We start from the raw sequence: 24,772 nt of genomic DNA, 5'->3' as shown, positions 1-24,772 counted from the left end.
ATAACTGTTGTAGAGGGAAGCTGGTTTATACACGATCCATCACTACAGATATCTGCAAAAGTAAAAAGATACTGTAATTCTATGATTCAGCAGGGATTTACCAGGCAGATGTAACAGCTGCATGTCATTAATACAGTATTGCAGTGAAGATGAAAAACTAAAGGTGGGTTTTATGCTGATTTTTTAATAAGACTCCAGAGTGCTTGCTGGATGCTTTCCTCCATCAAATTCATTTACTTAGCCGTTATAATACTAAAATCAGATAAACAGAATGGAAATCCCTTACAGTGTTGGAAGTATACTGCACCCCAGATACTATTTAGCATGACATATTTTGCTAATAAATTGCAGAGATTTTTAACTTGCACTAAATAGTTTTACCTGCTAGCCTCTCTCACTCTCTGTCTGATGTATCAGCATGCGTGTGTGGACGTTACTTGTGTAGGCATGTGTAGTTACATATATGTATGATTAATACAAAGCTTTGGCTCTTATTTCACCAGAAGGGAAATGTATTCTCTGTACCCAACAATTTTCATTTTGGTTTATGACACAGAGAGGGATTTCTATTTCATAGTGAGCAGCACTTTTTGTAGATATTTTATGGGCAGAATCTCACTGATGCTTATTTTTTGGGCTGGTGAGCTTGAGAGTAAAGCCAGTAATCAGGTTGGATTCTGTTCCCAACTCTATCATTGACCAGCTGCGTGGTGCTGGTAAGTCACTTCACATCTCTCTGTCCCTGTTAATTCCTCTGTAAAGCACGGATAACATTTTTTTACATTTCTCTGAAAGGAGCTTTGAAACCTGCATGTAAAGCAGAAGGACATCGTTAGAAATAAGGCAGTCTGAGGCTTTTTTCTTGTGTCCTGGTAATTTTTGAAGTAGTTTAGTTAACTTCAACCAAATTTAGCAAAGGGGCAGAAATCTCAAAGATAATTGGGTTCCTAAAAGTTTTGTCAACTAGGCAGTGGGATAGAGGAGAAAGAATCATTAAGTATATCCTTGTTGAAAGACTGCAGTGTTACCTTATGTGTTATTAGATAGCAGGGAATCCACGTGGAGAGGAAACTATAAATGCTCCAACATCACTTCTATTGGTTGCTGTTTATAATCTCAGCCACTTCATGTCTCTGTTGTTGCCTCAGGCTATAAGGTGCTGGGAGGTCCTATTGGGTGGGTTAATGTAATCTACATTTCGATGTTAAAAAATAATAATAATAATAAAAACCAAGATGTGTAAGTTCAGGCTAGTCGCTGAAGAAGCCTGTGTAGTTGATAGAGAGGAATACACACCCCAGAGGGCTAATTCCATTTGATGCATCTTTGATGCCTTTTACAGATTAAGGAGAATTTCTCCTTTGAAAATGTCTGTTTCTCTCCATTTAGTATAGAAACAGATGAACGTGAGTGAGTGTCTCATTTTTAACTGTAGGTTAGGATGAATCACCCTCACATTGTACAGGTAAGTTTATTGTAAGAGTTGCTGGCAGCACATTAGGCAGAAGTATGACCAGAACCTACTAGATATTTAACATAGCAAATCCAATCTGACTGGAGAAAACAGTCTTGTTTGCACTCTGCTGTTTAGATTGAATGGCCCAAAATATCATGGTTCGATTATATCATATAATTTTACTCCCTTTCTGTATTCAGAAGTGAAACAATTGGCTTGTATCTCTGGATTAGTTGGTTGGTTGGTTTTTTTTTTTCTTACTACCTACTCTAATAAGCAGATAGAAAGCGTTGTGTCCTCCTGTATGGGCCAGACACTGTAGAGGAAAAAGAATTGCTTTTCTTAGATTGTTGAATATATGAAGGTTGAGACTCAAGCCCTGCTGACAGAATATTGTAGCCATCCGAAATAGGTGTATGTAATAGCACTTGTTTTATCTGTAAAAAATTAATTGCTTAAATCAGATGAACACATATTTGAAGTAAATTTTGTTGTTAAAAAAATGTTTGCTGTCGCTGTTGAATGACACAAAAGCCTGGCACTTACACCACGTAATTGTCACACCACCTAATCTTAAATAAAGAGGTATGATTAGGAGAATGTCAAGGTAATCTGTTTTGTCTGCATTTTTTAATACACAAATGTTGAGCTGCTGTTGATTAATGCTTTTTTTTTTTTTTGAGAAATGCAATTCTCCAGGGATGATACCAGTTGTTAATTATTTTTCTCATGCATTAGTCATACAGTAAACAGAAAATTAATGGTTTTGCAGATTTCAAAAATTATGTATTCAATTCAGAAATATGTATTTGGTATGTGTAGATTTAATTGAATGTATTTCTTTTTGTCCTCCCAAATACAGTATCAGCTTTAAAATTGAAGAAAGAAGCATGATTTTATTCTTATGGACTGCTAGTATTTCCTACATGTTCATCCAAATTGTTGAAATGAATTGAAACTGCTTTGGTTTTGTAAGCCATTGAGAGAAAGTAAATATATGATAGTAAATACATATGCCTAAACATACTCAAGATGCTTTGAAAATCCCAGATGTATTGAACATCTCAAACCTTTTTTTTTTTCTTTCACTGCTTTCTTTGGCAAAAAAATGTTTGCATTTTTTAATCTCTTGTCCCACTTACATCTATCTTGTTCCTTCAGATTAAAAGTGGTTTGAGACCTCTTTTTTAATGTGTGTTTGTAAATTGCTTTCTACAAAGGGTTCTTAAATTACATTAAGTCTCCAAACTTTAAAGTAATTTAAATGAGTGATAAAGTTCTGTTTTGCTTATAATCTATTTAAACAGGTGTAGAAGTCAACCCAACACATACCACTGTTTGTATTTGATGAAAACCAGAAAATCTTAAAATAGATTAAAATATTGATAGTGTTAAGTGGCTTTCTAATTGTTGCGTTTAATTCCAGGCTATCCTTAGAATCAGTTTCAAGTGTAAGATAGTATTATTTTTTATTTTCACAGCAATCCTTTCCAAAGAAGCTTCCAATGTCTCAGTCAGTGCCTCAGATTTACATCCAGGTTAAGGAATTTATTTATGCAAGCCTTAAGTTTTCAGAGTCACTTCACCGCAGGTGAGCTTAAAGTATCAGGAATGTGACTATAAGGTAACCTATAACTTCCAGGTGACCTAAAAATATATATTAAATTGAAAATATATTTTCTTGTGTGCTTGCTAGCTGTGCTTGTTTCATAATTTACATATAATTTACATATATAGTTATTTATATTTAATCTATTAATTCCAGTGCTATAGCGTATTTTTCATATGTGTATATAAATATTGTATACAATATGTGTATGTCTGTATGGGTGAAGGTAGCTTGGCATGGTAAGCAGTCTAAAACACTGCTGGGGTTTTTTAAACGGTATTGACTGGTTTGAATAATCTAGAGGTTTTATTTATTTAACAAAGCCTGTAAGATTTGAAAAATATACTTTGGTACTGACCATTTCAGAAATAATTGCGTAGCATCCCTGATTACTTTGAATGGTCTTTCCCTTCTCCGTGCTTTGAGTTTCCTTAGCAATGATTTCTCCTGCAACAAAACATGCTGTCTACGTGCTCATTCTCTCTTCCATCCCACCTTTTTCGGATGGAAAACATCACAATTCTCCCATTTCCTTTTCTCTTGTGGCCTTCAAAAGCTTAGTTTTAATTACATAAAATAACATTCATAGATCTGAAATCTGGAAGGTATTTGTGGCTGGTCACCCACTTCTGCACTGTTAAGGATGTAAATGACTCTCACACATTCTTAATTGATACTGTTTATAATTTACACGTACTAATGAGCGCATGTTGACCTCCTCAGTAACTCATTAAAACCCACAAATTACTCTTTCTGAACTGCTGTGTCAATAAACATGTCCAAAATCTAGAAAAAAAAAAAAGGTTTTGCTTCAGTGTTGAAATTCAGTTAATGGATAATTTGGTAGGTGAAAGAGGTGTTCTGTGTGTTAGAGCACAGAAGACTTGGAGCAACCAGAAATTAAATGCGCACAGGGAATTCTTAACATGAAAAGTTCACTTTGCAGGGAAAAAAAATATAATTAAGCATTACTGTCAAAGTATTGTCATGTACAGCATAGTTATAAAAATAAACTTTTTTTTCAGCTCAACAGAAATAGATGATATGCTCAGAAAATCTACAAATTTGCTGCTTACAAGAACTCTAAGTAGTTGTTTACAGAACCTAATTAAAAAACCTCATATAGGTTTAACCGAGGTAAGTTTTAAAACACACGCTCAAAACTGTGTTAAGACAATTAGTGCTAAAACTATTCTTGTAAATGTAGATATACCATGATATTAAGATTTGTTTAAGAAAAACAAGTAGTGTTTGCTTTAAAATTGAAAATTTAGAGGTGAAAGATGAAGTATAAAAAAGCATCAGTATCTGTTACATAAATAATAACAGTACATTTACACAGGGATGCCTTTTGAGGGAGAGATGACAATGAAAGAGTTGTCTCCTGTATGATAAACAGAGATTTGCAAGAAATAAGCCAAAGACTCTTACTACTTTGGTTGCATACAGAGCATGATTCGTGTGTTCTGCTCCTGTCTAGCAATTAGTAGCACATAGTTGAGTTTCTTTTTCTTCCTATTAAAAAAAAGGGGTGGGGGGTAGGGGGGAGAAAATCTCTCTCACATGAACTGTGTAAAGTTTCAGAGTAAACTTACCAGATCAAGAAATCTAAAATCTCAAGTTGACTCGAACACATGAAACTTTTTCTATAATAATTGCAATTAAAATATTTTAGTTGGTTTGTGCATGTTGTTTCTTCATCAGGACTCTTGGTTTAATTTGTTTATTGAACAGAATAAGACAGGGTGAGACAGTGAATCACTCTGAACATTCACTGCAGGTACGTGCAATGTCAGGAGACTACTGAAACATGCTGAGAAGGACTTAGGCTGTTGCTGTTAGAGGAGCGTTATGTCATATTGAATGTTGTTTTTTGAACTGCAAGAACTTCTTGTATAGATGAAATCAAGAAGAAGAAGATGAGGAAAGAGTTTTAGAAATCATATATTGCCATGTTAGTAAGACAAGCCATACAATTTTTCTGAGACGTAGTTTTCTATGTTCTTGAAATTGGTACAGGAATATTTTCAAGGATATGAAAATAAATTCACTAGTATTTTTTGAGGTGTTTCATTATCAAGTCAATATGCTTTATGAGAAAAATGTTAAAAAGAGAAAACTTATTTTACCAAGCATTACATTAGTGTTCACTAAAAGAGTATGTAGTGAGAATTAAGATATAATATACTGATATTTCAGTTACTATGCACTTATGTACGTTGTCTAAGACAATGTTGTGCACGTTGTCTATTGTGAACTGAATGCGAATGCAGGTCCTGCTTATAAAAACATTTATATCATGTGCAAGCAGATTGTTACCATTGTTGGGGGGGGGGGGGGAAGGAGTTGACAAGCTTATTTTTGAAATTCTATAACTTCAGAATGCATAATTCTGCAGACAGTATTGTGAAATATTTTTTATAGCAGTAATTTTTAAAAAACTATTTTTATGGTACAAATTAGTGATTTGCTTTTGGCAATATGTTTTCCTTTGTTTTCCCCTTTTTAATTCTGAAATATCAATTGGATTTATTTCACTGAGTAGGTGTCTGCAGTCTTCATTTTTAAAATGGCCTAATTTGTATGTAAACTGTAGTATTACTCCTTAGTGGTATTTGAAAGCAAACCTGAAAACTAACAAGTAATAGGTGGTAACCTGAAATACTGTATTTAATTTCTAGAAGCATTGTTGCTGAAAGAAGTAACCATTTACAAAATCAAATGACAATGGGTGATACAAAAAGGATTTTTACAATAATTTTTTGTCTCTTGTAGCTTGTTCAAATCATCATAAACACAACACACCTGGAACAAGCCTGTAAATACCTTGAGGATTTTATATCTAACATTACAAATATTTCACAAGTGACTGTTCACACTGCAAGACTTTATGGACTTTCTACATTTAAGGTATGGTATATGTCATCCATTATATGACTATGTCTGAAAAGTTACATTAAAATCACTATAAATGAAACATTTTAAAACAAAAGGGGGTGAGGGCAAAGCTGCATAGTTTCTCATTTTTGACTCCAAAACAATTCTGAACTGTTAAGAATTCAATTGTAACACTGAGCAGATAAACACTGTTTTTTATGTTATCGGTATGATCTGAAATATGTCGGTATGTGAGAAGCATCAATATTCTCTGTCAGATGTATGTTTTACTAAGTTACGAAATGACAAGCTAAGCTTAACTGCACCAGAAGGTTTCAACAGATTAAGCTCCAGTTTGTGTAACATCTCCCCTTTCTGAATGGAATCGAGCAAAACAGATAGTTTAATCTAAAATGTTTGTATTATTTATTTGTTCTTATTCTACAGTACAAATATTTTGGGGTACATTTTCAAATTGTGTAATTTCTTAATATAAAAGCAGTATTAAGAATGTGCTACAACGCATAAATTATTCAATTACGTTTTTAGAATTTTTATTTTATTTACATGACCTTTACATACACAATAATACTTGTTAAAATGATCACTGGGAACTTGGCTGTTTCCAATGTATGGCAACTGCTTGTCTGCACGAGCTGTATTTTCTCTGACATTTTTCAGAAATGGCAGAAGTACTTAAGTTTATATCTCAAAAAATTAAAGTAAATCATAGGTGATGCATACTCAGCATAGGCAATTGTAATTTCAACAGTTAGCATGGCAACGTTTGTAAGCCAAGTGTAAAATAACCCTAAAATAAAAAATGTTGTAGTCTTCTTTCTATATATGGCTCCTCATCTCATTAATAGGTGAAATTCTCCTAGTTTTTCTTGCATTTGCCTGTACAAACATTCTGAAGGATTTTGAAAAGAGAAAGCTAAAGCAAAAATACCACGTGACTTGTATAGTCTCATCTGATGTCCTTGGCAGAGCAAAAACCATACCCTCATCTGTGAAGTCCCTCTCCACAATATTACTCAAAAGGCCTTAGTCCTTTTTCAGTTGTAAGGGAGACACGTGTTGTTAATGAGAAACCTGCATGTAAAAATGAAATTGCTGAAGACAACTTATACACATAATGTCAGGTAACTCAAGATGACTGAGATTTATCCCTAAGATAAATAAGTCAAAATTCTGATCCTTGCTCAGGCTATGTTATGTCATAATGACCCTAGTAAGCTCTAAAACAAGATCCCAACAGCTGGACTAGCTATGCTGAGTGCAAAGGTGGTTTGGTCTCAGGCCACTGAATGGCTTTACACCAGAAACCCTCTTGCGCTGTGGCACTGGGGACAGGTGTAGAAATGCTTAGAGATCCTTCATGTCCTAGTGGTGGTTGAGCACCAGGTGCTTCCTTTGAGCACCAGACAGTTGTATACATTGAAGAACCAAGTTTTGGTATTTGTATACATAAAATATGGCAGAAATTATTTCATTGACTGAGTCTGGCTGAGTAGCTTTTTTGGTTTAGAATAGAAGCAAATGTGTGTGCTTGGGAAGGGGCTAGGATTTTCTTTCTGTGGTGGGTTGACCCTGGCTGGATGCCAGTGCCCACCAAAGCCACTCTATCACTGCTCTCCTCAGCTGGACAGGGGAGAGGAAATACAACAAAAGGCTTGTGGGTCGAGATAAGGACAGGGAGAGACCACTCACCAATTACTGTCACAGGCAAAACAGTCTCGACTTGGGGAAAATTAATTTAATTTATTGCCAATCAAATCAGAGAAGAGTAATGAGAAATAAAACAAAATCTTAAAACACCTTACCCCCACTCCTCCCTCCCTTCTTCCCAGGCTTAACTTCACTCCTGAATTCTCTACCTCCTCCCCTGCAGCAGCACAGGGTGACAGGGAATGGGGATTGCGGTTAGCTCATCACACGTTGTCTCTGCCGCTCCTTCCTCCTCAGGGGGAGGACTCCTCACACTCTTCCCCTGCTCCAGCATGGGGTCCCTCCCATGGGAGACAGAACTCCTTGAACTTCTCCAGCGTGAGTCCGTCCCACAGGCTGCAGTTCTTCATGAAGTGCTCCAGTGTGGGTCCCTTCCACGGGTTGCAGTCCTTCAGGAACAGGCTGCTCCAGCGTGGATCCCCCATGAGATCACAGGTCCTGCCAGGAGCTTGCTCCAGCACGGGCTTCCCACGGGGTCACAGCCTCCTTCGGACATCCCCCTGCTCCGGCATGGGGTTCTCTACAGAGTGCAGGTGGATATCTGCTTCACTGTTAACCTCCATGGGCTGCAGGGGACAGCCTGCCTCACCGTGGTCTTCACCACAGGCTGCAGGGGAATCTCTGCTCTGGCCCCTGGAGCACCTTCTCCCCTCCTTCTCCACTGACCTTGGTGTCTGCAGAGTTGTTTCTCTCACATGTTCTCACTCCTCTCTCCAGCTGCAATTTCTGTTGTCCAGCAACTTTTTTCCCCTTCTTAAATATGTTATCACAGAGGTGCTAACCACTGTCACTGATGGGCTTGTCCTTGGCCAGCGGTGGGTCCGTCTTGGAGCCGTCTGGCAATGGCTTTGTCGAACATAGGGGAGGCTTCTAGCAGCTTCTTACAGCCCCCGCCCCAGCTACCAAAACCTTGCCACGCAAACCGAATACACTTTCTGAAGAAAACATTATCACAGAAGAATAATCTTGTATAGGCTACCTTGTGCTGTTAATTCAGCCAGTGCATTGCCGTCTTAGTCTCTTGGGGCTTCAATACAAAAATTTTTGAAAGAGAAACAAAACAAAGTCATCAGGGATTCCAAAGCAGCTGCAACTTGAACTTTAGGTATTTGGGGGTTTTTCAGTGTACACTGAAACAAAGGAGGGTGATTTCTTGTATTTATGGGATAAAGAGGACTAATCCTATTGAGAGTAGTTCTGTTTTCTATACTTCATTTTTTCTCTTGATGCAATATGTAGCCTATCCTATTATAATATTGCCTCTGGCATAGATGTTAAAAGGTGGGTGAGGTGGAATAAGACATCATCATTGCAAGACGCTTCATATTTCCAGTTGATAGCCAACAATTTTCCCATTAACTGTCATTTGTTTTGCTAAGGATTTAATGAATAAGGCAAGACAGAAAGGTTACCATTGTAGTTTTGTTCTACCATCTACCGTTGTAGTTAGGTTACCAAGACAGAAAGGTTACCATTGTAGTTATGTTACCATTGCCCTACCAGTAGTTTTACTAATTTTGCCCTGTCCTTAGATCTAGGCTGCCTAGTTTGCTTGTTATGTACTGAAAGTGCATGTGTGTCTTTGAATTTGCATATCTGTAGATATTTTCGTGTAAGGGGAATCCATAATCTTTTTAACATTCAAACAAAGCACTTAATGCAGCCATAGTCTTTGATTTTGTTAAGATGTTCTATATCCTTGAATTTCATTTAATAAATGCAGTTGAAAGTTTGCATTATATTTTGTGCTGATTGCTTATGCTGTAAGTTATGTTTAACTGTTCTATAAACTATCTTAAAGTTCTGTTGGAGGGAATCACAGAATATTATATCTGTGTTTAGTGAGCTTAGTATTTATGCACTTTGGAAAAATACAGAATGAATGCTGACAAACACGTAAGAATTTTTTTTATGGTTTCTCTCCTGTCTCTTTCCCTGGAGAACTTGTTAGCACAACGTTCTCCACTTATAGTAGAAAATTCTTTTCTCGTTAATCCCTCTTTTTTTTCCTCTATTTTAATGAAAAACTGCTTGCAGTTCCCCAACTGGGCCCTCACAGAGTTTGGTATGTTCTACTGTTATTAAATTCATCTCCTGGTGGCAAATCATGTCACCTCCATTCTTTCTGAGTGGTCAAAAATCTCCTTTTATTAGCAGCATTGATCACATTTACATTCCATGAGATGATCTTGTAAGTACATCCACACTGTATTTTTTTAATAGAAGCCTTCAGACCTATTTCATTATTGCTATTTTAGAGGGCTGGTTTTCTCATTTTACTTTTGTATATAAGATCTCATTTTAAGATGTCCTTCAAACTCTCCAAGCATTGTTTCACATGGGTGGAAATTTAAAAAAAAAAACCACCACCAAATCTTGTTTCATTTTATCATATTAAAAATTTGTGTTCCTTTCAATATTTATAGCCACGTTTTCCAGCTTTGGATGACCATTGTTTTCTTTTGTTTAAATCAGCAGTTGCACTAAGCATAAAGAGATATATTTGCAGATCTAGTTGACAGAAGTTTTTGAGCCCAGGGTCTCAGCATTAAGTTGCATAATGGCTGTGGGACAGCCAGATACACAGCATCAAATCCTGTGCAGGGCTTCAGGACATCCTCTGAGAGAAAAGCCATCTAACAAACCCACACCATTTGCCCTTTTCACTTTGTAATGGGGGAAAATCTGGTGAGCTTTCAAAAGGTTTTGATGCAATTCTGTCACCACGTTAAAAGAAGAGATGGAGTTAATTCATCTGCCTCTAGGAGTCATCCCAAATCTGAATACTGCTAACTCACTCTTTCTGGGCTTGTGCATGGGATTCACAGTGCTGCTTCTCAGAAGTAACTTCTGGGTTTGAAATCCAATTGCTCGGCTGTTCACGGTTTTCTCAGGTAATAGAGCAACACTCCTTGCTTAAGTACTGGCAGCATGCTGCTCCAATTGTAAACCAATAACCAAAGCAAAATAAAAGGTAGCCAAAAACAGGCTTCCAAAACAAAAACTGAAGGACTAGTCTTGTCATTGCCGGTAAATCACCTTAACTGGTAAAGGTGACACAACCACTCCACAAATTACTTCGTTTTTAAACAAAAAAAACCCAAACCCAAACAAACGAAAGATCCAAGCAATTGCACTAAGCCTAAGCAGATATATTTGCAAGTCCCATCATTATAGATTGTTGAAACTGAGGTCTGATTGTTAATTAGAAACTTCAAATATAGACTTGACTTTAATTGAAGCTTTTATAGTCATAGCCGTCTACAAAATTGTGGATGTCAGCATATTCCTTTGTTTGACATGTTAACAGGTTGCGAGATTCTTGTGTGTTGGATTGGGAGAGCTGTTCAGAGGACACTTTTACAAGTTGGTTTGGCAGTAAAAATGCTATTTTTAGGGAATCGTACTTTGATATTTATATATGGCGGGCCATGTGCTTTCTTGCTTTCTCCTGAAGTGCCTCACAGCCTGGGGCCTGACTGAAGACTGAATTTGACACGCTCAATGTGATGCCACCTTTAAGCTCAGATAATTTTGATATTTTTTTTTTTCTTTTTTCTTTTTGCCTTTCTTATTTACACCTTTCTGAAGTGCCATGTTTTTGGACTGCTTTCTCCCAGAGGAAACTAGTGATGGGAATTTCATCCACTTTTATGTTGCTTCAGTATATCCAGCCTATTTTTATTCTCTAAAAACCTTCAGCAACTGACCGGTTCACTTTAAATCAAATGTCTTACTTGAATTATTTCTCCAAGATCAGTAAAGAAAGTTTCATGTTGAGCCCAAATTATCAGAATTATGACAGAATTTATCAAGTATCTTTAAACTCCAGGCTAGCAAAAGCATGCTTTTCCAGCAAGATATGCCTTATCAAGCATCTGTACATAGAACCCATTGCGTCTGTGAGGATGTGCCCTAAACAAATAAGGCAGATAGATAGCATTGTAAACTCACTCCACAGTAAATGCTAGACTTTACCTCTTTACTGTTCCAAAAAGTAGAATCCAGGTGGTGGCAGAACAAAAAGTAGGGGTGGGAGGAAGTAGGGGAGTGCTCTGAATCACGGTGTGTGATGATCAGGATATTTAAAGGAGGATGAAAAATGATGAGTATTCTTCAGATGTGCAGCTTTAAGACATTAATGACATAAAAATCATACAATTGTTGGACCTCTAGCCATAACAGATAAAATAATTAGGTTCTTTTATTATTTTCTTCGTAGAAGAGGGCAAATAAACTTTGTGTCAGGGTTGATAAATTTGTAAGGCTGAATTAAAGGTGATGTTGTGAAGAGAGTAAAGCAACTCCTTTGTTTCCAAATTCAAATTAATTTCATTTGTCTCTGAGAACTTAGATTATTCTGCAGGGATATTCTGTTATAAACACTCTTACAGTATACATTATGGGGGTATTTTAAAAACCACAGCCTCAGACTTATTGTAAGACAGAAGTTAAAATATTAATTTAAATAAAGTATTTTTTGAATCTAAGAAAAACACCAGACTTCGGTTTTGTTGATGAATATAATTTTATCTCTATTCTAATAATATTTTAGAATTCTGACAGTTGCACACGATTTTTTTTCAGGATGCAAGGCATGCTGCAGAGGGAGAAATATACACAAAACTTAACCAAAAAATAGATGAATTTATTCAGATTGCTGATTATGATTGGACAATGTCTGAATCAGATGGAAGAGCCAGTGGATACTTAATGGACCTTATTAACTTTTTAAGAAGCACGTTTCAAGTTTTTACTCATTTACCTGTAAGTGTTCAAAATTAAGTTTAATTTCAAACTAGTTGAGCATTATTTTATTTTAAAATTCTAAGATTTTGAAGATAGATGTGATTTTTGAATTGTGCACATGGTGGCAGATGTATTTTCAGATGTGTTTCAGTATGTTGATGATGCTTACCCATGGTAATGCTTAAAAAATACTTTCAAATATTTTAGTAATATTGTTAATGACAGCTAATTTACAAAATAGTAGAACAACTCATGCAGTTTTCCAGAGCATCAGATGGCCTTTTTAATTAACCATATTGGTTCTGTGTACACATGCATTGATTCAACCAATGCAGAGTTGGTGCAAATCCTGCATTTGTGCATAAGATTATGGAGGTCTTGGATTCTTCAAGGTTGTTTTCAGATAAATAGTTTTGATCATAAAAAGTCATTTGATTCTAGTTAACTGAGCTTCACTGAAATGAATCCTTGTTCATATTCAAATATATCCTGTGTTATTTTGTCCCTGGTAAAAGGGTACTGTTAACCTGTTTTATGTAGTAATTGTTACATTCTGTTGTCTGATTTCCCCTTGCTTTAAGACAAAAAAAGACTATTTCTAGTTTGATTTATCATTATAATAGTTTATAGCTTTATAGGTCTGAAGTAACTTCAATAAGTCTTTCAAGCTACATCTGCTTTTCATCAGCTTGTCCTTGGTTGCTACTGTCACACTGATGTACGAGTGCTTTACCCACATGTAATGCCTATAAAGAATAAGTCCTCAATGCATAGAACATTTTGAGGCTCCAGATGGGAAGTAAAAGATAATTTCTTTATGTGCACAGCAAGGCATTGAAGTTGCTGGCATAGTGGGCTTATCTGGTCTTCCAAATCACATGTGAAGAGGCTGTGATTCTTCAGTCTCCTTTTTTTACTGACTCAAAGACATAACGCACTCAAAATGTATCACGTAATATTGATGTGAATGTGACGTATGAGGCATGTGCTTCTGTGCCAAATCAGTTGAGCGTTTTTTGATAAAGAATAGCAAGTTGTTAGATACATAAATTCATTGTAACTTAACATACAAAGCAGTGTGAACAAATGGCACTGCTCCTCAATGGTCATAGGCATATAGCAGTTAGGGGATGTGCAACTTCTAGAGAAGGATGTATGGAAGCCTGTCATGAAAGTGTGTTGTAATATAGCTGTTTGGAAATGAGCCACAGACAGAACGAAGTAATGTGTTAAGAGGGATGGAAGGAAGCAGCTGTGGCATTAGGACTTGAAAAGTGTGAAAGGAATAGAAATGTATGCCTGGGGGCAGAAGTCAACCTTTGGAGAAAGCTAGTTCCTATGAAGTGCTTATACGGTAATTTCAAACTCTGGTCAGGTAACAGGCGAGATGTAGAACTATATGGATGACTAGTCTGGTGTGGCAAGAGGGTTCTTGTAATTTTTGATTTATCGCTCCCTATTCTGGCTTAGCCAATTGTAGAAACATACAGTCCTATGAATGTTGTTGTGCATGAGCTGTGGAGGTTATATGAAAATGCGTATACAGTTTCATTATGGTGATTCAGGTTAGATTTGTAAGTTATTTTCATTAAGAGAAAATTTGTAGTAAAAGCATTTTCAAAGATAAGCCCAGAACTAGGTTCCATAACTCATTAAAATAGTAAGTGCTTTGGAGTGCTAAACTAAGCTAGATTCTCATACGCCATAGTTAAGATTTGAAATATTTTTAGTATTCATTTTCATTAATGGATTATTCCATTCATGTCACAGTGTCATTTCCCTAATAATTTTTGTATGGCTGGCAGAAACATTCCACTGCTCAAAATAGTTTCTCAGAACCTTTTCTGTAATTAGAAATCAAAGAATAAAAGTCCTAGCCAGCAGCCATAATTCTGGTAAGGAAAAGAGCAGGACAAGTAGAGGAATCTCTTCTCTTCCTACCTTAATGTACCTGATGGTGTTACAGGGCCTTGTGCTAGGGCTAGGGGCACTAGCTGGCCACACTAGTTCCCTGTAGTCTCGTTCAAGGGTCACTGACTTTCTCTGTTTCAAACTCTAGTCTTCCTGTAGAAGTGTTATGATATGTTCTTTAACAATTTTTTGTTGCAGTCGTTGAGTTCCTGTTGTTAGAGTCTTGTTTTATTTTAGCTTTATGTGTAAGCTGTGTAAATGCACAACAATGTGTGTCCTTCTGTGCTTCCATGTAGGGCTATACTGAATTATTTCTGTACCAATGTAGACATAACTTTTAAAAATATATATCTTATGTTACATACCTGTTTTATGCAATTTGTATTATTTTTATTGGAACATTAGAGATCTAAATCAAGTAGACCATGGTCTCAATTTTACTGAACCTGCACACTTTGTGGCACAACTTAGTTGGGGTCTGGTATCTCTGTTGAATCACTGGAAATGTCTTGTGTCTCTGAAGCTTTTTTTCCCCCCCGTCTTAAGTCTTAAGTTTTACATCTTAGTTTTCTGCTCTGTGTTTGTTTACTGTACTTAAGAAGCAGTTTTGGAAAATAAAATAGCTTTATTCCACCCTGCAGTTATATTACCATTAGATTTATGTTAAAATTTATTAATGGGTCATGTTACATTTAGATTCTTACTGTGCTGAGCCATTCTAAGTCTTGCTTGAACAAAGTACGTTAATGACATACAGATAGGCTCTGTAAGCCAAGGTGGTAAACATGGCATTTATTTTTCAACCTAAGTGTTTTGGAATATGTTATTTCTTATCATGCAAACTGTCTGGAAAGGCATATCAACAGATGCTTCATCATTTAAGTTTGCTACTTTGATATTTTGGCATACAGTTCCTTATTACAGAAAAACATTTTATTGCCAAATTAGTATTATTTAAATTATAGTCTCTTTGTTATGTCTCAACAAAATACTATATAAGTTCACAGATTTTTTTAAAAAAATTAAGGAATTATGTAGCTCTAATTGTTCTTTTTGGAAGCTTTTCCTTACCTTTTATTGCTACCAATTTTTTATTCTTTTTTTTTTTTTGATGTTGACAGTACATCTTAATTTTTTTGTTTTGATTGCCTTACTGGTTTCCTTCTCAGAATAACAACAATGACCATGCAGCTATGTCGGTAAGTAGATGCAAGATGAAGAAAAAGCATGTGAACTGAAAAACTATGAACTGCCTGCAGGCTTATTGCTTCAATTTTTAATCATTTAATAAAAAGACCCTTCTGTTTTGCTGATGACTTGCTGCGTACCTTGTGTGGTTGCATGCAGGGATCAGGTTAATGACTAACATTGGGCTTTCGTACACTGGGACAGCAGGAGCCCTAAAAACCTTGCAGAAGGTTGGTAGGGTGTGCCTTGCATCCCAAATGAGATAATTTAGATGAGATTGTGAGACCTTTTGGAAGAGAGGTCAGGTATCAAAATGCAGCTATCAGACATGCATACAGAATAAGGGTAGAGTGATATAACAGAATAAAGAATCAGTGAAAGTTCCATTGTTTCTCTGCTACATCTGCCTGGGGTCAAGGGAATGTATGTGCTCAATTTTTAAAATTTTTTTTATTTTTAAGAAGATGATGCATTGCATTTAAGAATTCTTCCAAGCCCTGATTATTTTCAGGTCATCAATTTTTGTATAAGGAGTTTATTTTGCTTTGGCATAAGCATTTCCATGATAATGAAAGTGTTGAAATTAGTATTATCCTGTTAAGAGTGGCTTCTGAATACTGAATTTCTGAACTTACTTTTACTAATTTTCTCTAATAATGTGGTTTAATCTTGTTCACTTAAGCAGTGTACAACAACAAATGTACTCTGTGCTGTTCACAGTTTAAGTCAACAAATGCGTAAGGCACTTAAGAGTGCTCAGTGTGGGAATAACCCTGTTCATTGCTACAGTCTGGAAAGCAATTGGCTGAGTAGTAGCTCTGTGGATCTGGAGAGAGGATCTAGCAGTGGGCTTACAACTTGATAGGAGCCTGGAGCACATGACTAACAAACGGAGGTTTAGGGAGGTGGATTATTTAATCAGTTAAAGAGAAGGCCTGGGAGAGATCTAGTAGCAGCCTACAACCTCTTAAAGGACAGACACAAAGGTGATGGAGCCAAACTCTTCTTGGTAGGACTGACAAATTCACATGTGGCCGTCATCACGAGTAGAAGCTTGGGGGATGAAGCTTTGACATTAGGGAAAAAGTTTGCATGAAGAAAGTAGTGCGGTGTTGGAGGAGGTTACCCAGAGAGGCTGTTGATTTCCCATCCTCAGTTGTTTTGAAGGCTCAGCCAGAAAAAAAGGACAACGGACCTGAACTAGTGTTGGCAACAGTCCTACTCCAAGTAGGAGGCTGGACTAGATGACATTGGTGGTTCATTCCAATGAACATTTCTATGATTTGAATGGTCAGCCTCATGTATTAACTGTCAAGCTAAAAGGTGTCATGAGCTAATAGGTGTCATGAGGTGTCACTAGCAATATTGAATATTTTGTGTAGAAGTATTTCCTGTTAATGTGGAGTAGGTGTTAGTGTGCTGGTTATGTCATGACCAAGCACTAGCAGAATTTCAGAGATGCAGAGCACAGAGGCTGCATTGCTTTTGAAAGGTTATGCAGTTTTTGAGAGTCATGCAGTTTTTAATGGTTCTGCTTTATAAAGTCACAAGAATTTAGTCTTTTGACACTATTGCTGTTTTCAGGTTCTTTTACATCCCATTTTAAGTTTGTATTGCAGTTTATAGTGCCATTAGATACTTTGAATCTAAAAACAAATTAAAATTTTATTATCCAGCCATTAATCTCATGAAGTCAATTGGATTATCAAATTTGTTATTAAGGAACTGCATTTTTTAGTTTTTATTTTGAACAGTTAAAGAAAAATAATACCTTTTATTTTCAGATCAGTTAATTTGAAATTATAGAGGGTGTATATATACGTGTTTTTAATCTAAGTTTAGAATTAGCTGAAGTTTTATTCTAGATATGTGCTTTGTCAATACAAAGTTAGTATTGGACAACTCTTTGGAAAAGAATGACTATTGAAAAGTAACAGTTACAAATTACTTTCAAGTAGGTATTTTTTATTATTTCAGTAGAATTTGGGGCAGAGACTGGAAGTAAAATTGATTCTTAAAAATTCCATTAGTGTTTTTTAGTATACTTGTATTTTATGAATAGTTCAAAAGTGAGATTTTAGTCCTGACGTGAAGTAATATAATGCTTTAGTTATTATGACTGATAAAATCTATATGTTTAGTTTCTTTGCATTTTCAGAAAGTTTTTCACTATGTCACTTCATATTGTTAAATTAATTCTTCAGCTTAACTTCTTAGATTTAACAGATAAGTTTTGTTATTTCCTTTTATGCTGAGGATGGCAGTTTGTGTTATTTTATTGTTTCTGTGATTGGCAGCAAAAGCCTAATTTCACAGCTTGCAGTGAGGGTGAAGGGGTGGTGGTTTTCTGCAGCTATATTCAAAAACTGTCAATCAACAGCCTCCACAGGCTACTTAGAGAATGGGTTTTCTTACCGATTTCTCCAAATGCTGCTTCATGCTGTCTTTGATTGGCACAGCCTGGCAGGGAGGATGGATGAATCTGTCACTGGCCGGTTAATTGCGTTGCTGGTCTCAGCCTGACATCAGGTCTTTGACTCCTAAGTGGCTCAATACAAAACAAATTAGCAGATTGTAGTCATATTTCTCATTCTATATGCTTTGACTTTGTTGAATGCAGTCCATAAATCATATTGACTGACACCATAGTGAATGATGAAAGCTGCTTTTGAGATAGCTAGCGTGGGTCTTAGCAGTACCGTGAAGGTGCCGTGGAAGGATGCATATGGCTGACCCTTTGGGAATTTCCTAGGAGCCAAATGTCTCTTTACTGCAATTGTTCTTAGGAGAAAAGCTTTTGGGTCCTATGAAAAAGGATTTAATATGTCAGCAGATTCTCTTTACAAGTTCCTTTGAAATATAAGAAGTTTGTCTAAGGGTTTTCTCTTTTTACAAACTTGTATTTCAGCAAAATGTGAAGTCTGGGTGAAAAAACAGTTGCCTTTAACACTGTTAGCAGGTGTTTTTGCTTATAGAATAGGGTCCTTGTTTCTTAAACTTTACATTGGTTGAGTGGAAGAATAGGTTTTGTAGATAGCAGCAATTAGCATAGGCACAGCGGAGATAATAGTGTTGTCTCCAAATGGGAGACAACTGGAGCGAATATGAGAAGCCTGCTGAGTCTCTGCATGCTACTGAATATAGGTATTTAATTGCTAGATACAGTAACCACGGCCACCCCTCCCTTAAAAAAATAATCGTAATTAAAAAAAACCCAATCTGACAAATAATAAACATTAAGAATGTTTTAAAACTAACTGAGATTTGTTTAATTCTGGAAAAGAAATGTGTTATTGTTATGTTCACGAATCCTTAAATTTCCTCTTCAAAATGCATTATGAAAAGATAGCAAGGAACTGAGTAATTGGTGGATGGTGGAAATTTGGAGAGAGGTTTTTGACTAGGTCTCATTTGTCAAACACAAATTTGAATTTCATTCTTTTTGTATCATATATCCAACGTATTTTGAACTGGGAAGAACCAAATTTTGATGAGGATAAAAGTAAAGTTCACATTTCTCTCAGTTAAAATTCAGCATTTTGATTGACATACATAGCTTCATTTTTTCTCTAGATCTAAGCAAATCGAGTGACTGTATTAAGTAAGTACAAACTGTGTAGAGTAAAATTCTATTATTTGTTGATATATTATGTGAACAATAAGCCTGTAGTTCAAGTTACATAGTTGGAAATACTTTAAATGTTAGGATGTTTCCATTTTATGAAATTTTAAAATGAACATTAAACGTACATGTATTGATACTTATTTAAAGTCCAAGTGGCTTTTATCATGTCATTTCTGTATTGTAACCATTACCTTGTGCTCCAGTACTATTGATATTTGCCAGATTGTAACAATTAACTACAGATGCTTGTTAGAAATATAAAATTCTGTCTTTTGTTTAAAATAATAAAGGAGTACACATTGTTTGCATATAAAATACATTGAATGTTAAAATGTTTCTTGACAACCTATTAATCTGGTTGAACTTTTATTACATTATAGTGGCAGCATAAATAGGACATGGAGCTGATTTGATGGAGCAGTACATTAAACAGAGATGCACTAGTTGTTCCATTAAATCAAAATGACATTTCCATTAAGTATTTCAAACCTTCGAAGCTGTAATTAAATTAACTGTGACCCATTGATTCCCCTTCTCACCTCCTTTTTTCCTTCTTTTTTCCCTTTCCTTCCTCTTTTCTTTTTTTTCCATTCATATTGATAATGTTCTGCTTGGGGAATAGAGCTGCATGTCTCCCAGTGTAATTACCATTGGGTTTGGGAGACTTCTAAGCATGCTGTTCTTGCATTGTTTCTTACATTCCTCGTTGTCAGTTCATCTATTTTGGTCAAAAATGTTACTTGCTTTTCTGAGATTTTCAATTAAGAAACTGACATCTCATTTTAGCTATAAAGCTCCTAACGGTTCAAGGTATCCTAACGCTAAAGAGGTATTAGCAAAAGCCATTTAATGTTTCAGTGTGACATGTGAGGACAGCAAACACTTTCCATTGTATTGTCTACATTTTTAACAAAGAATGGATTTTTAAAGTACAAAGTATTTAGGGTCAAATTTGCTTTCTCTTACATGTATACATGAAAATTCAATGATGTGAGCAAGGTGCCTTATTAAGGACAAGATCTGGCTCTTCAGATGTTGGAGCAGACCTTTCCAAACTTTTTGGGACAATGAACTGCTGTCTATCCTTATCATTTTTCATTGCTTATGTGTTTCTGTGAGTCAACAGTGAATTGATCAACCTGACTTTGCAGAAGACAGCTGGGGAACCATTGCTTTAGAGAATAGGTGTCATCACTTTACTGATGGATATAAGTAAGATGGTAGTGGTGTGTGCTCCAGTAGGTGTATTACATAATTATGGTTTGTTTCGTGTAAGCGTGTTAATAGATAGGTTTCAATAGATGTTGTAGCATAGACATCAGTTGAAAAGCATGGTTTAATAAGTACATTAAACTAGAGATTCATATAATTGCATTTGAAAGCCAAGATCGCTCTGCTTTAAAAGAGTGCAGTGCTATAAATAGAATGGTGCCATCTGATTGGGTATCTGGTCTTAATTGGTTTTCTTAATTCTAAGGTAGAATTTCCATATCTTTCAAATTTTCTGTGCTAAATTTTTAATAATTTTATCAAATTAATGTCTGATTTTTTGCTTTCTTTTTTGGTCTCATGTTTGGAAAATTATTTGTCTCGATTACATATATATCGTAAAGAGAAATGTTATTAACTAGACTGTGATTGGAAAATTATTTCTGTTTTGTACTGCAGAGGGCTACATTTAATTTTGTAAGTAGTTGATTAGTGACAGCACTGATTCATTAAGCACCTGAAAAGATGATGGATAAGCATGAATATTTTAAATAATTTAGCAACAAGCTTTGAGGTGGAATTCAAGCAATTTAAGTGCCAATAATTAGCACAAGCTGTTATGAGAAATGCCCCAACTGAAAGCAATGGTTTTGGTTTATATAAAGTTTGGGGTTTTTTTAACTGACTATTGTTAGAAATGTGCAGCATGTTGATTTTCATTACATTCTTGCTTTCGCTCTGTTTGGGTAAACAAAAATAAAACAAATCCACAAAGCTGTTCATATGCTTTAGCAACTTATATTGTTATTATTTTGGAAATGTCCTTGCATTCCTGTTGGATTTCTGGATGAAATATCAATAATTGCTTTAACATATATTTAATTTAGTTCCCCGATTGATTTAATAGAAACTGAGCTAACAGGTCAAAGAAATAACAGCAAATGTGATCTTTCTCCTTCTAATCTAAGTCCTGCATCATTAAGACTTTGGTGTATATTAAAATCAAATCAGATAAGCAGTTCTTTAGTGAAGTAGCATTTGTTTCTATCTTAAAACCTGTTTCTCTTTCTACTAGGGAAAAGTGGCCCAGACAGCTTGCATGTCAGCCTGCCAGCATCTTTCAACGTCCCTAATGCAGATGCTACTGGACAGTGAATTAAAACAAATAAGCATGGGAGCAATTCAGCAGTTTAATTTAGATGTGATACAGTGTGAACGTAAGTAGATGTTCCAGAATTCCTATCTATATCTGTCTTAACACTGAAAAGAAAATCTGTAATGTAAGCCATATAGTGATCTTCTTCCGTAGTCTACTAAAGCTTTGTCTTTAAAAAAAAATATTACAATACAGCTTCTTGTAAAAGTATTTATGAGTAAGTATGTTAACATTTCTGGGAAATTTTTTAATGAAAGTTTTTTTTTAACTCAAGTATCTGATTGAAACGTACATCTGTTGTTACTCCTAATGGGATTGTAATTGCTATATCCAGTAAAAAGACTATAGTCTAGTACAAAATTGCCCAAACCCACTACGTAAATATTGTGCTTTTATAGTTGAGAAAAAAAAGGTCAAATGTCTGTGAAATTTTAATTTTCTCTCTTGGGTTTGTTTATTATGATACAAATTTTAAATGTGCTGTTACATAGGGTTTCCTCCCTCCTAGAACTACTAGTGCCTTACTGTGCAGAATAATAGTACTCATTTAGTAAACATCAGATGTTGTTTATTCTCACTGTTCAAAATATGGCATCAGAATTATTTTATAAAACTGGTTCAATCCAGCACTGAAGGCAGGATTAATTTCCTCATGTTTTGCATGGAGCTCACCGCTGTGGGTGAGCTGTTAATCTGTATGAAGGAAGTTACTTCCATAACATCATTGTGTTATGAATAGGCTTTAGGTCTGGTTTTATAATTGATGACTGAGATACAGTGAAAAGGCTCACTAGCATTTTTTTCAATGCATATTTTTAGAATCTTATACTCTGTTTTTTCCAAGTATCTTTCCCCTTATGTGTTTGAAGCATGGATCTCAAAGATTTTGGTGACAGCTGTAAAATGGGGCAGTTCTGCAAGTCGTATCCTGAGGTTTTTAGTTTGGACACATGAAGAAATTTATGACTACTCAATTAGCAGCCACCTATGGGAAACTGGAAATTTGATTACAAGCAATTTGGTTAGCATCACAAAGGATTCTTGTGGGAGTCCAGAGACAGAGTTAAGGGGCATTTTTGACATTTTAACCATATGCTTGTCTTTCCTTCTCCTGCCTTATTTGTTACATTCCAGCTAAACTCTGTAACAGGTAGAGCAGGCATCTTTCTGACAGTCCTTCATTATACCGCCTGAAGGCCTTTCAGTGCGTGGAATGAACTGACGGGGTTATCAAGGTCCAATTGAAAAAATATTTGTGATCATGACATTAAAGTTTGTCTTGTGATTGCACAAGTTGGCCAAACAGGTGATGGTTTGACTTTTTTTTTTACTTTTAGTACGCTTGATGCTGCAAATGTAATAGTGTTCTTTTCAGGTGGGTGGGTAGGGGTATGTGTATGTGCATTTCCTAGATGCCAAAAAGATCCCAGTTGTAAAAACAGAAATTCCATACTATGCATAATACTAACACCGATATCATTCATCTAGACAAGCTGAATTGGTGCACCCACTACACAGTCATCTGCCTTCTGAACAAATAGTGTAACAGAGAAGAAAGCTTGCCCACTACCATATTATCCTGTTTCTAATATTTAAAATATCATCTGTGAACAATGCAGTACTTCACTACTCTGTATAGATTAACCAATTCATTGTTTCACTCAGGGATTTCTAGTGGTACAGAGGATAAAATGCATGCCTTGCAGGTGACTTTCACAGTATGAACAGTATGTTCACAGCAACGTAATGAGAAGTCCCAATGAGTCTGGCTGTCATCTGGTATCTGGGTTGTTTTCAGACCTTTTTCTTCTCAGCCTTTGCCCTGTTATGTACCATCCTAATTTCTATTACCACTCTTTCTACCATCTTTGGTTGTTGCAAAGTGGAAACTTCAATCAGTGAAGAGATTTTTTAGCAGAGTTTTATGTAATCTGACACAATAACATTTCATTATTTCAAGATTAAAATATAACCTTGAGACAACATGTTTTGTAATATGTAGCTGTTATACTGAGCATATGGCATGGACAGGACATGGGAAACCTTGGGCCAAAATGAGAAAGTTTCAGAAAACTAGTAACTTAAAGACTGAAAATGCATTCTTTCCACCATTGCGTAACTTCTAGCATGGGCTGTACCGATGCAAGTAAAATAAACTTTTATTCTTCCTTTCTGCAAAGCTTTTAAAGCACGTTAGAAAAAATTTGGTTTTGCACAGAAACCCTTTGAGTAGTTTAAATATAATTATGGAAGCTTGTCAGAATAGTATGTTGCAACAAATGATATTTTACAATCTGTGGAACGAGGGATCGACACAAGATTTTGCTCAGACTGCTTTGCTGTTGTAGTTTCATTCATAAGGTCCATCACAGGCACATTCCAGGCCTCACTGTGATGCCTGTGATTTATGTTCTTGCTCATCACCCTCCCCCAGCTTTATTCTTTGACACTTTGGGATTAATGGATACGACAGTGACATTTCAATTAGTGCTTAGAGCATGCGAATAATTCACAACTGTTGCATAGTTTCCTACTGTATTGTATACATGGGTTTGACATTTTACTTATAGACACAGCGGAGTATCCTCAGATGCATTTTGAACTAAGAAATTATGTGAGATGTAGAAATTTATGAATATCTGAAGATATATTTTTAAAAATTCTTGGCAGTATTCTAGATATTTATTCTGATCCTTAACATTGCATTTTTACTCTTTCTAATATGAACTGGAGGAGATCTAAATAAAAGCAGGAAAATGTGATTATTTGTCAGGTTTTTTCTTTTCTGTTAAAAAGCAATCAACCGTCCAACCAACAACCCAACAATCTGTTAATGGTCAGCAATCTGTTAAAGTCAGTAAGTGCTGAAGTTCTTAGTCACAGCAAATAGGTAGAATAAGTGGACTTCCAAGAAAGGAAGGTGGAAGGGAAGGAGGTGATCTTGTGGTGAACTCTGGGATTTCATTATCCTGCACTGCATTTCTATGCAAAGTACCTAACTTTAAAAAGCAGAGCAGAAAATCTGTAAGTATCTGATGCTTTTGCTCAAGAATAATAATAGTATCAGGTGGTCTTCTCTGATGATTTATTAAAAAAAAAATTATCATCTTCTTGCTCTGCTTCTAGTAAGTTTTTTGGTTTCCTTCCAAACATTCCAAAAGCTTTCAGTTTGATTTCAGTTTGTCCTGTTCTAATTGAAGTATTTCTCCACTCTCTCTACATATTTTATAACTTAGAGCAGTGTTTTACCTCTGTATTTTA

General features: G+C 35.7%; 1 protein-coding gene across 1 annotated transcript in view; it reads left to right on the top strand.

The window, feature by feature from the left end:
- The window catches only part of EXOC6 (exocyst complex component 6), a 96,790-nt gene that overhangs the window by 40,426 nt on the left and 31,592 nt on the right, over nt 1-24,772 (top strand). The window contains exons 15-19 of the mRNA XM_072870798.1: nt 2,938-3,047; nt 4,091-4,202; nt 5,841-5,975; nt 12,261-12,440; nt 21,431-21,572. Of these exons, the coding sequence (XP_072726899.1) occupies nt 2,938-3,047; nt 4,091-4,202; nt 5,841-5,975; nt 12,261-12,440; nt 21,431-21,572 (679 nt within the window). The remainder of the gene's footprint in view (nt 1-2,937; nt 3,048-4,090; nt 4,203-5,840; nt 5,976-12,260; nt 12,441-21,430; nt 21,573-24,772) is intronic.

This window comes from Ciconia boyciana, chromosome 8, assembly GCF_034638445.1.
Source record: "Ciconia boyciana chromosome 8, ASM3463844v1, whole genome shotgun sequence".
Lineage (NCBI taxonomy): Eukaryota > Metazoa > Chordata > Aves > Ciconiiformes > Ciconiidae > Ciconia > Ciconia boyciana.
The sequence above is the reverse complement of the archived record's forward strand: the minus strand, read 5'-3'. Positions and strand labels throughout refer to the sequence as shown.